The following is a 13,349-nucleotide window of genomic DNA, read 5'->3' as shown; positions in this document are numbered from 1 at the left end:
GCTGGTTTTGCTCACACATCCATTTCTGCCCACATGGTGCCACACAGATTACACCTTTGGGGGCTCTGCAGGGTGTTTTCTTGGTGTATCTGTGTGTGTGTGTGTGTGTGTGTGTGTGTGTGTGTAGGTGTATATATGGTGGAGGGGATTGTATTCTTTTCTTTTTTTTTAATTGCAAGCTAATTGGAGATCCTAGAAGTTGCTATGTAGATACCATTTGGGAAATCAAAGTCTTCTATTGGCTTTTTTTTTTTTTTTAGATTTTATTTATTTATTTGAGAGAGAACGTACGCGTGCGTGAGTGGAGGAAGGGCAGAGAGACAAGCAAACTGCCCCCTGACTGTGGATCCCAGGACCCTGAGATCATGGTCTGAGCCAAAGTCAGATGTTTAACTGACTGAGCCAACCAAGTGTCCCAATCTATCTGCTTTGAATACAATGATCTTTATAGCCATGGGTTCTCCTATTAGCTGTGTCATGGGATAAACATGTTTCTATGGTGCCAGCAGAACCCATGATGTCTCTTGGAAGTATCTGCTCCTTATCCGCACACATGGTTTAAACAACACGTCCTTGTTCCCACCCCCCTCCCGTAGCCAGTGGGAGTGGAGTAGCAAATTCCCTGGCCAGGCAGCTGTAGTCTGGTTCTGTCACATTGTGGTGGTGCTAAAAGACAACGAGGAGTTGAGGTGGCCCTGGAGGAGAGTCAGGGAATATTTCTTTTTTTTTCTTTATTTTTAAAGATTTTATCCATTAATTTGAGGGGGAGAGAGAGAGAGAGAGAAGAGAGCACAGGAGCAGGGGAGAGGGGCAGAAGGAGAGGGAGAAGCAGGCTTCCTGCTGCTGAGCAGGGAGCCCAATGTGGGGCTCGATCCCAGGACCCCAGGATCACACCCTGAGCCAAAGGCAGATGCTCAACCACTGAGCCACCCAGGAATCCCCAGACCCATGTTGTCTTATCTTAATATATTTTTATTTGGGGGATTCCACATTGCAGGAAGAAGTCCCAAATGAAGCTATCCGCAAAGCTGCTTCCTCAGTGGCCTGCAACACTTGGCATTCCTCAGGTTGTAGCTACTTCACTCCAGACTCGCCTTTGCTGTCACATGGCCTCCTCCCCTGTGTGTCTGTATGTGTCCTCTCTTCTTATAAGGACACCAGTTATTGGATTTAGGGCCCATCTGAATACCCACCTGACCTCATCCTAACTCATCACATCTGCAAAGACTATTCCCACATAAGCCACATTCTGAGGTCCTGTGCATACAGGACCATTTGGAAGACATTAGTCAACCCACTACAGGGGATCACGTGTACAGGGTGTAATGGTCTCATTCTCTGACTGAAGTCTGTCATTTCCCATCACCTTGCCTGGGGCCAGCCCTCTCTGAAAGAAGATTTTCAAGTAATCTTGGGAACAAAAGTCTTGGTGGATTGTGTAGGGAGAGTGCTGCTCTGGGCACAGTGGGTCACGATGATCAAGCGTTCAGACAGACTGAAGTTCCCTTCTGCAAATTGGAAGAGCACTGGCTGTACACCCTGCAGGGCCTGGAAAAATGAACCTCCTCCCCCTCTTTTCTGTGTTCTTGATAAAGGGCTCTGACACAGAGGAAAAATACACAGGCAGCCGGGGGCTATGTTTACACCAAAGTCCACCTGGGACTAACAGAAGCCCGCTGGGAAGAATTAGGGCTGTTATAGGTGCGGCGGAATCAGTGTGAACCGTGGCCCACGCCTTTGTCTGCGGTGGACATGTGGGCTCAGAGTTCTGGGGCAGGAATGGCTGGCACGGGAGGGGGCATTTGCGGGCAGAGAGGAAAGGTCTGTCTTGGGGAAAATATTTGTTTACTTTTTTTTTTTTTTTTGAGAGAGAGAGAGAAAGTGAATGAGCACATGTGTACAGTCAAGGTGAGGAGGGGCAGAGGGAGAGGAGAGAGAGAGGGAATCCTAAGCAGACTCCCCGCTGAGCTCAGAGCCCGATGTGGGGCTCCATCTCACAACCCAGAGATCATGACCTGAGCTGAAATCAAGAGTCAGATGCTGGGACACCTGGGTCACTCAGTGGTTGAGCGTCTGCCTTTGGCTCAGGGCGTGATCCCAGGATCCTGGGATTGAGTCCCACATTAGGCTCCCTACAGGGAGCCTGCCTCTCCCTCTGCCTGTGTCTCTGCCTCTGTGTGTCTCTCATGAACAAATGAATAAACCACTTCCCACTGTAAACCAGAGGCCTCCTCGCCGTGCTCCCTCCCTCAGAGTAACCCTAGGCTCCAGGGAGAGCCTGCTCCCTCACTACAGCCCCTATCTGCCCCCGGGCTCGCCCACTCTGTACAATGCCCCCCTGTCAGGGGCCCCCATGCTCCTGACCTACCTCTAACCCTTGTGGACATGGACCTCCCAGGAAGGGGTCCCTTCTCCTCCTCCTTCACCCAGAACCTCCCACCCCCACCCCAGGCTGCAAACCTTTCTTTAGAACTCAATGTTCCTCCAGTACTGAGGTAGCCTGTGCTCTGGTGTCTGCCCTGCCCCCAAAACACAACACACTTCTTTTTTGTAGGACGAACACAGTTTTTACTATAAAAAAAAAAAAAAAGTCAGATGCTTAACTGTCTGAGCCACCCTGTGTTGGGAAGAATATTTAGATGGCAGCTATTTGTTTATTCAGCAAACGCTTACTGAAGTCCCACTATGTGCCAGGCACTCTTCTGTATCTCTTCTTCAATATAACTCAAAGACTACGTCGATGCATATTTCCTATGGTGAAATCCTCAAAATGTGTGGAAAAAGTCATGTGAAGATGACATGGCTTTGCTTCAAGCTGTGTTAACAAAAGCATAGGCTGTTGATGTAAAATAACTAGGCATTGGGCTCGGAGTTAAATGGGAAATGTCAGAGTTTGTATGAGGCTCCAAGAGTCAGATGAAATCAACATGAAGTACAGAGCAAATGACACTGAAATCTACTAACCCAAAGTGACTTCCTAGTCAGGGTGACATTAGGTGCTGTGGAAAAGTCTAGAAAAAACAAATAGTAAACTTTATCGTATATTCTGGAAAATGTGTTGCTTTTGGGGTTTGCATAAACAGAATTGCTAAAAGGAAAAAAGTTAAAACATCTTCCACTAAAACAGCTTTGCTCATATACCTTAACTGTGTGCTTCCCAGCTGGATAATTTTTCCTTTTTTTAAAACACTCCCATTTAAAATTGCTTCAGGGATGCCTGGGTGGCTCAGCGGTTGAGCATCTGCCTTTGGCTCAGGGAGTGATCCTGAATCCTAGGATCAAGTCCTTCATCGGGCTCCCTATGAGGAGCCTGATTCTTCGTCTGCCTGTGTCTCCGCCTCTGTCTCTCTGTGTCTCTCATGAATAAATAAATCTTTAAAAAAAATAATAAAATTGCTTCAAATATTTTTAAAAAGATTTTATTTATTTATATATTTGATAGAGAGCACATGTGGGAAGGGGAAGAGAGGGAGGGAGAGGAACAAGTAGACTCCACACTGAGCACAGAGCCTGACTCAGGGCTCCATCTCACGACCCTGAGGTCATGACCTGAGCTGAAACCAAGAGTCAGATGCCTGACCAACTGAGCCACACAGGTGCCCCTCTATAATTTCTTTTATCTCGGAAGTGTGAATTTTGGGCGGCCTGGGTGGCCCAGCGGTTTAGTGCCACCTTCAGCCCGGGGTGTGATCCTGGAGACCCGGAATCGAGTCCCCATCAGGCTCCCTGCATGGAGCCTGCTTCTCCCTCTGCCTGTGTCTCTGCCTCTCTCTCTCTCTCTCTCTGTCATGAATAAATAAATAAAATCTTTTTTTAAAAAGTGTGAATTTTAATATAGGCTCTGGAAGCTTGTAGAGGCCAGTGGATTTCTTTTTCTTTATGGGCACCAAATCCACGTAATCATTCATTCAGACATGTTTTTGGAGTGACTACCAGGAGCCAGGCACTGGTTGTTTGTGGAGTTGTAGCATTTCACAGCCAGAAGGGCTTGCACAAAGTGTTTAGTCCCTCCGTTTTATGTCTCAGATGAGGACATTGTTCAGAATGTTGAAAGGCCTGGCTCAAAACCACCATCACCAGGGAAACCAGGTCTTCTGAGCCATACTGAATACTTTTTGTGCAAGGCCATTTTTACGGACTGAATGTTTGTGCTCCCCTCAAAACTCATATGTGGAAGCCCTAACCACCCAATATGATGGCATTTGGAGATGGGACATTTGGGAGGTGTTTAGATGAGGTCATGAGGATGGAACCCCCATAATGGGATTAGTGTCCTTATAAGAAGAGCAAGAGAGACTAGCTCTCTCTCTCTCTCTCTCTCTCTCTCTCTCTCTCTCTCTCTCTTAGCCAGGAGAGCACACAGTGAGAGGGCATACTTACACACTAGGAGGAGGACCCTGGCCAGTAATGGCATCTGCCGGCACCTTAATTTTGGACTTCCCAACCTCAAGAACTGTAAGAAATAAAAGTCTGTTCTTTAAGCCTAGTGTATTTTGTCATAACAGCAGAGCTAATCTTGCCTTATTGTCCCCTACATTATTTTTTTTTTTTGCTAAAGTCCTAGTATCAGCTTGTTTTTCTGTTATTTCAAACAACTCCCTCCATCTGACCCCATTCTCTAAAGCAGAACAAAACAAATACAAAGGCAAAATATAGTTTGAAATATACTGTAGAAGTTAGATCCCAATACTGAAAAATGAAGAAGCAACAAACGAATAAATAAAATCTAAATGACAAAGATATTTGAATTCAAGTGGACCTATTTCAAATTATCGCCAGCATGGTAAAACTCAGAAGAGTGCAAGAATCCAGGTGGTGCTGAGAATTTTGCCCAGGTGTGACAATCAAAATCTGTGAGCGTAAATAATATGAATAGAGCATCTCTTAGGGCTTTTGCAACCTCAAATCCGTGATCCAATTTTTTCTTGTTTCTTTATTTCTTTCTTTTCCTTTCCCCTTTCCTTTTTCTTTCTTTCTTTTTTCCTTAAAAGGAAAACTTTAAAGAACAGTAATTTTGTGTATATGGTATAACTAACCCACAGGTTGCTCTTTTTCAGGGGATAACTAGCAACAGATTTAATTAAATTCCAACAAATTAATTCAATTCCATCCACTACTCTGCAGCCCAATAGAACCATGTATGTAATGATTTTATGTCTTTCATACCAAACTGTGTATGTAGGTACCCTTAAGGCAAAGCAACAAAAGTTTCCGCAAAACCTATATGGCTTCTTATTATACAACAGCTCTGGAGACTTGAAGATATAAAATCCATTTTTAAATGCAATCTCCACATCAAGCTAGGAGGCTGGGCTTTCTTTTTACACGAGAATGGAATCTTCTCTCCCAAATCATTACTATGAGGTTTTTGCAAACGTAATGTCTGTTTTAATATGAGCCAGCCTGAAAAAAAAATATATGAGCCAGCCTGGAATTAACTTTTCTTTGTCTGCTGTGCCTATGTTTCATATTCATGGTGTAGTAATTTTGCATCAGGTACCCACTCGTGAGCATTCCAGATATCCCCTGCATAAGGGAATACAGATAAGAAAACTGAGGGTATGTAACTAGCTCAAGAGCACCCAATTAGGTAGCAGATCCTACTGCAGCCACCTTTTCCTACCTCAAAGTCAGCGGAGACTCATGGCGTGTCACCAAGCCTGTACTCACATAGCCTAATCTTACTCATGGGGAAAGCTTATGGATGTGCTGTTTCTTGGGGAGGGTGTGCTTTTTAAAAACATAAATTCCTAGGCCTTCTATGCATCCCTACCAAATCAGATCCTGGGGAACCGTCCCAGGCACAGAGGTTGTAGACATGTTCTGTGGTTGATGCTTACTTAGGCTTATTAAGGCATTAGAACTGTTTTTAGAGGGGATATTGATTCATAGCAAAGTGGTCACCATGGCAACCTAAGGAACCCATCACCTGAGCTGTATTCCACATGACTTCATGTTTATTGTCTTCTACTTTAAATGATAGATCAGAGATAAATAAAACCCACAAGCGTTTGGGCAAGTCATCATTTATTCATTAACACGACTCCATGTCCAGAAACAGCCTGACATGACAACTTTCCCATCCAGACAATAGAATGACAGGGTCGTGGATCCCCTTCAACAACCAGGGATGTGCTTGCTCCAGAGTGGCCTCTTCAGGGACACATCGTCATTCTGCCAGCTTTCCAACGTGCGACATGGCAGGGTGACCCCTGAGGGAGTTGCTATGTGCTCATTCTATCCCAATCCCTCACCTCATCAAGTGCAAGGATCCATGAATCAGACAACAAATCCGAGATGGAAATAAAAAGGCATTCAGAATAATTTCAGGAAGAGATGGGATGGACCCCTCTTAGAACTCCAGGACCAAAAGGTGAGAAAGGACGAGAGAGACGAAGACAAATTTTCCATCTTGCATTTTCTGAGCTTGTGTGCAATTCACTCTTGATAAAGCAGTTTGAATAAAGCTCAGGTGATGGGCTTTTGGTTGTCATGGCAATTACTCAGCTGTGTGCAGCCACCTAATGTTTCCATAATTTCCCTGCAGAAGTGCACCCAAGGTCAGCAGAGGCAGCAGAGTGCCTGCCCCAGACTCCTGGGGACAGAGTTGGACTCTGCCTGGCACATGAGCAAAATGTCTTTGAAATCCATCCCATTCCTTGAAATATTAGTCGTCATTTTGACCCGACATAAAACAAGGCAGGTTGGAACTTTGGCATGCAGGAAATAGAATTTTATTTTTATGTAACTCCAATTTCTATCTTTATCCAACTGGTCTTCAGGGATCATTGCACTTTCTCAGGGTCACGTGAAGGTGTGGGTGGGGGGTGGTTACAGACTGCCAGGTGTGGGGAAGGAAGGTCTGGGCACATAGGTCGCTGCTGAGACCTCTCTCCCCTCTGTCCGCGTGGCTGTCCTCAATCCCACAACTTTGTCTGTTGCTTCGTTCCCTTTTGGGTATGTACCTCTTGGAGAGGTTTGTTCAGTTTGTTAGGTGCTGTTTTTCATCCCCCTCTACATGGACACAGCACCAGGCATCCCCCGTCAGGGGTCTTGAGGTTTCCTCACAGAGTCCATGAGGTAAAGCACAGGGTTCACTCTCTAGAACTCACCAAACTCGGCTTTCATCCATTTCCTTCCATCCCCTCAGATGTTTTTTCAGTATGTGGGTAGGGAATAACTCTTCCTCCTTCCCCCTTTAGAATTTCTCCCACACGTTTTATGGGCACCCTATCTTTTCCCTTGCACATGGGCTTAGAGTTTTAGAAATTCAGGAAGACTATTTTCTGCCCAGCTGTATTCTCCCTTGAGACATTTATTCCATAAACATTTACTGAGCATCCACTAAGTGCTAAGTACTGTTCCAGGCCATGGAGACATAGTAGTGGAAAAAATACACAAAAATCTTCGTGATTATGCAGCTTAGGACCTGACACAATGAATGAAGGAGAAGCTGCATGCTGGGGAAACTGAGAACATGAACAGGGAGGCCAGGAGGGTGGATGGAAGAAGTGAGAGAGGTTGGGGTGAGCCTTGTGAAGGAGCTGACATTTGAGCACAGACTTCAGGAAGACAGAGGGAGTGAGGTAAGTGAGTATTTTTGGGAAGAGTGTTCTAGGCACAGGGAACCGCTCAGGCAAAGGCCTTAAGATGGGAACATGCTTGGTGTTGTTCAAGTGCAGGTTGTGATCAACGCGTTGGTCCTGGGATTGAGCCTGGCATCCAGCTCCCTGCTCCGCGGGGAGTCTGCTTCTCCCTTCCCCTCTGACCCTCCCCTCCACTCGTGCTTTCTCTCCCTCTCTCAACTCAATAAATGAAATCTTTAAATACATGAATAAATAAATGACTCAATGGATCACTCTGGCTGCTGTGACGCGAATAGGCCCTGATGAGTGAAAAGAAGGAGAGGGAAAGACCACTGCAAAGCCCAGCTGTGAGATGGAGCAGGAGGAGATGAGAAGTGTTCGGATTCTGGGGTTACAACCCTCCTCCGACACCTCCACTAGATTTTTTTATTTTTTATTATTTTTTATTTTTTAATTTTTATTTTATTTTTTTTATCATGGTCTTGAAGTTTCATCTCTTCCTCCCCTGCTAGAGGTGGTAGGCACAGAGCCGTGTTTTATATATAACACGGGATTGGTTTTCCAGGAGCTCTGCTTCCTGACAAGTGGAACTCCCTTCAGGGATAAGGCAGGTGGTCCTCTGTGCCATAGCACTTCTTGAAAAAAAAATAGTTTTGCTTCCACATTCTGTCACAATTTGTCACCCTTCACTGCCGAGCAACAGCCCAGCTATCATCTCTGAAGGCCTCCTGTGACCTTCAAAGGAAATCACAGCCCTGTGTTGGCACCTGTTGGTACCCATTCAATGCATGACTTGGAGATTGAGGTTCTGGTTTCAACCACATGAATATCGGGGGCCCTGGAGCAGGAGGAGCTGGCATATTACTATTATTTCAGCTACTTTCTATTAACATTCATCCCGAATGTAGTGGTTTCTGCTTGGAAGCTGGTTAAAAAGTAGTTGCTGGATGCCTGGGTGGCTCAGTCGGTTGAGCATCTGACTCTTGATTTTGGCTCAGGTCCTGACCCTGAGTCGGGCTCCATGCTTGGCAAGGAGTCTGCTTGAGATTTTCTCTCTCCCTCTGCCTCTGCCCGCCCCCATCCCGCACTCTCTTTCTCTCTCTCTAAATAATAATAATAATAATATTATTATTATTATTATTAGTAGTAGTAGTAGTAGTAGTTGCGAGTTGCAAGTACTCGGAAGAAAGCCTATGTGACTATTTTCACTACTTCAAAATTCTCAAGTAATGATCAAATATGTTGGTTTCGTTTGTTTCTTTTGGATTTGGGTCTCCTATTCTAAGTTTCTTCAGTTTGTTAGGTGCTGAGCCAGTCAGGGGTCCTGGTCGTGGACAACAGAAATCAAGTCTGGTTAACCCGAATGTAGACTGAGTCACAGGGATGTGAGACACAGCCTGGAAATGCTGAGATGGAGAACCAACCTTGAAGGACAGGCAGGGGCCAGGGAAGGAAGGGGACAGTTAAGGCCTCTGCGATGCATCAGATGTTTGTGTTCCCTTCAAATTCTTGAATCCCAGTGGGATGGCATTAGGATGCGAGGTATGTAGGAGGTGATTAGTTCATGAGAATGGGGCCCCCATGAATCACATCAGTGCCCTCATCAAGGAGCCCCCCACCCCCCCAGAGCTCTGCAGCTCTCTTCCCGCTGTGTGAGGATACAGCCGGGAGGTGGCTGTGTGCAGTCGAGAAGAGGGCCCCCACCAGAACCCCACCACTTCCTCTGACCCTCATAGCCAACCTATCACCAAGTCCCACTGATCCTTTAAAACATCTCTTGGCTCCTTATTGGTCATTGTTAACCACACCGTCATTGTTTACACTATAGTCACACCCTAGAGATGAAGTGCCCAAGACATGTAACACTCCGAAGTATTCTCCTTGATTCTAGTGTCTCCCTGCCCCAGGGCACCCACGTGTCCCACACAGTGTTTGCCAAACCCAGATAATGACCTAGCTTTCTTAAAATGTCTGCAGCAGATCCCACATGAGGTCTTTGGCCTGATGTCAAGTGCCTCTGTTTCCCTCATCGTCATCCAGGCAGCTTAGTCTATACACGGCCTGGGTATAGACTCAGGACATTTTCACCTGTGGTCAGGACCTTCCCATCACCCCTCACTCCCCGCAGGAACGAGCTCCCCTCTGTAGCACAGCACGCAAGGCTCTCTTTACCTGGGCCTGCCTCGGTTGGCCTCTTGCACACAGCCTAGAGCTATTTTATTCCTCAGTGCCAATTACGGATGCTCCTCTGTTCTCTCAGACTACAATGCCTGCCCATATTTTTCTTCTTTACAAACTCTTATTTATCCTTAAAGATTTAACTGATTCATCTAGTCCATAGTTACTGAATACCTAACATATGTCACATAGCGTCCTGGGCGCAGTGAGCGGGGGTCCAACAGGATTCCTGCTCATGGATCTTATGTTTCAGAAGACCAACAATTAATTGGAGACAAGTAAATGAAGTAACTGATGATAATGGGAAGACTGCTTAAAGGAATAAAAGAAGATGGGCTTGAGGAGCAGAGGGAGGGGGCTGGCCATTTACCCTTGTGTTTGAAGAAGGCTCTCTTGGAGAAGGTGCCATTTTATCTGAGACCTGAAGGAGAGAAGGAACTAACATGCAAAGTTCAGGGGAGAAGATCATTCCGGGTAGAGGGACTAGCAAGTGCTAAGGCCCTGAGGCAGAAAAACTTGCTACACTGGAGGAACAGAGAGAGAAGACCAGGGGGCTGAGGTACAGTGAATGAAGGGGAGAATAACAGAGATGAGACCAGAGGATTGGTAAGGGCCAGATCATGAAATGTCTTATAATGCATTAAAGGAGTTTAGATTTTTTTACTTTCTCCAATGAACCTTCCCTGACCTTTCACTAACTGAAGAAAAAATTTTAATCCTAAGTGACTCTCCTACTGAGAACACCTAGCTGGCCACCCAGTACTCTCATCTCAAGTTTCTTTGTGGATCTTTGGTCACTGTTTCATGTATTCTTAGACGACGACACAAACTGTTTCTTTGTTTTAAAATGGCACTAGATTAAGAGAAAATACAAATGAAAATCTGAAAAGGCAATGAGGACATGCGTAGGAAACATGTCGAAACTGGGTTCTCAGTGAACACATTATCCATATCTGCAAATTTGAGGGCTCTAGCGTCTCGACAACTGTCCCCTTGAATATCCAAAGGTCTACTGTGGGGATCCCTGGGTGGCGCAGCGGTTTAGCGCCTGCCTTTGGCCCAGGGCACAATCCTGGAGACCCGGGATTGAATCCCACGTCGGGCTCCCAGGTGCATGGAGCCTGCTTCTCCCTCTGCCTGTGTCTCTGCCTCTCTCTCTCTCTCTGTGTGTGACTATCATAAATTAAAAAAAAAAAAAAAAACAAACAAAAAAAAACAAAGGTCTACTGTGCCATGACTTACCAACCTTCTGGTGTTCTCTTTGTTTAACGAAATTACAAAATCCTTCAAAGATAGGTTCTGTGTCTGAAATGACAACACACAGACACTTCCACACAGTGCCAAACACACTTCTGGTTTCACTGTAGATGGTTGTGAAGTCTCTCAATAATTCTACCTCAGAAATCATTGCTTACACCGAAAGAGGGATGGTGCAAAGATAGTGCATAGCAAATGATGGTGGGGATTGATGACCATCCAGCATCTGGGGGAGAATGTCCCCAGATGCAAATCCCTCCCCCTCACTAACCAAGGTGGAAGCCATCCTTCCTTCTCCAACTGTCCTTGCAGTTAGGTTGCAGACCCGTGACCTTGACTTCTCCAATCAGATGCACCCACGCGACACTTTAATTTGGAAGAGAGCAATGGGAGGGAACAGCTGTTTCCCAGAATCCAGTTTTCAGATGACAGAGCAATGAAGGGATGCAGCTTTCACTCAGCTGGAGGGAGGAGGTGGGAGGGGTCTGGCATTCAGAACTAGGGGTAGGACATGGCTGCCGGTGTGTCTGCATCCAGTGCTAGGGACCATGACCTTGCCTGAGCTGCCCTGCAGCCTGGCTCACATATTCCTTGACTCTTAGCCTGATGCTAGCCTTCTAGTAATTTCTGCAAGTAATCTCATATCCTTTAATAAGTCCCTTTCTTGTGTAAACCGCTGGTATGCCTCTGTGTTCCTCCACTAAGAACTCTGGGGCAGGCAGGGTATATAGCAGGGAGGCTTTTAGTTCAGTGTTAGGGTCACAAATGTATCAGGAATTAAAAACAAAACCTGTGGGACCTGGGTGGCTCCGTGGTTGAGTGTCTGCTTTCGGCTCAGGGCGTGATCCCAGAGTCCCAGGATCAAGTCCTGCATCGGGCTGCCCTCAGGGAGCCTGCTTCTCTCTGCCTGTGTCTCTGCCTCTCTGTGTGTGTGTGTGTCTCATGAATAAATAATAGAATCTTGGGCAGCCTGGGTGGCTCAGTGGTTTAGCGCCTGCCTTCAGCCCAGGGCCTGATCCTGGAGACCCAGGATCAAGTCCCAAGTCGGGCTCCCTGCTTGGAGCCTGCCTCTCCCTCTGCCTATGTCTCTGCCTCATTCTCTCTCTCTTTCTCTCTCTCTGAATGAATCTCTCTCGTGAATAAATAAAATCTTTAAAAAAATGAATAAAATCTTTTTAAAAAATCCCAAAACTGAAAACCCAAAAACCTCTGCAAGTTATAATTTAAGTCAGTGGGGGCCTTGTAGCTGATTTATAAAAATTCAATTTGTTCACTGCCTCTTAGGGAGCATAACTATTGAAATCACATTGTTTTCAAACAGAAGGCAGGTATGTGGCAACTGGTAACACGTAAAGACATTTTGATTGTAAAGCACCCCAGTGGGACGGATGTATAGACGGTTGAAACAAGGCTGCTCTCTCACTTACACTTACAGCAGCTCTCTGCTTGATAGTTTACCTCCTTTTCCAACATGAGCTGTTTCTCCTCTCCTGCAGACTCCTGAGCATGTACCAGAAAGGCTATGTGAGTGTTTCTACATTGAATTCCTGGTACCTGTAGGGGAGGTTTTGAACTCCTTGGCAGAACTGGTATTCTGGTATTGTAAAAACAGTTCAGGGTCCCCCCCCCCCCCACTCTGGACTGTTTTCGTAGCTTGTTCTTCATTTTTAATGTAATCCTAGTAGTAGGTATGATTAGTTCTGCTGGTTGGGTTCCAAAGATGAAAGCCACCTCAATCTGGGGCTAACCCCTGAGTTAGAATCAATCCTTATGTAAGTGTATCAATAACCCTATAAAGGAGGCATGATTTCTCCTGCTTTCCAGATGAGAAGGGGAGACTCAGGAAGCTGGTGTGTTTCTTCCCCACGTACTTGGGTTGTGTAGTCAGGGTAGCAGTAGGTCACCGTCATAGTCTGTTGGGGCTGCGAGGACAGATTAGCAAACTCTGGGGTGATGTAAACAACAGAAATTTAGCTCTCACATTTCTGGAGGCTAGAAGTCTGAGATCAGGGTGCCCACACACTTAGGTTCTGGTGAGACTCTTCCACTGTGTTGCACACTGCTGACTTCTCATTATGCCCTCACATGGTGCCAAGAGACAGGGAGACCTCTCTGGGGTCTCTTTATAAGGGCACTGACCCTGTTCGTGAGGGCTCTACCCATGTGACCCAATCACCTTCTCAAGACCCCACCTCTAAATACCATCACATTAGGATTGAGGATTTCAACACATGAACTTTAGGGGAACACACACATTTAGTCTATAATACTTACCAAGAGCATTAAAAACAAAGAATAAACAAAACAACATCAGGGTACATTGTGCTT

General features: G+C 45.9%; 1 protein-coding gene across 1 annotated transcript in view; it reads left to right on the top strand.

Moving 5' to 3' along the window:
• TTC8 (tetratricopeptide repeat domain 8) overlaps positions 1–13,349 on the top strand; it is a 189,846-nt gene that overhangs the window by 62,591 nt on the left and 113,906 nt on the right. The window contains exon 15 of the mRNA XM_041757777.1: positions 12,518–12,545. Coding sequence (XP_041613711.1) covers positions 12,518–12,545 — 28 coding nt within the window. The remainder of the gene's footprint in view (positions 1–12,517; positions 12,546–13,349) is intronic.

This window comes from Vulpes lagopus, chromosome 6 (genome assembly GCF_018345385.1).
Source record: "Vulpes lagopus strain Blue_001 chromosome 6, ASM1834538v1, whole genome shotgun sequence".
Classification (NCBI taxonomy): domain Eukaryota; kingdom Metazoa; phylum Chordata; class Mammalia; order Carnivora; family Canidae; genus Vulpes; species Vulpes lagopus.
This window is presented reverse-complemented; position numbering and strand designations above follow the sequence as displayed.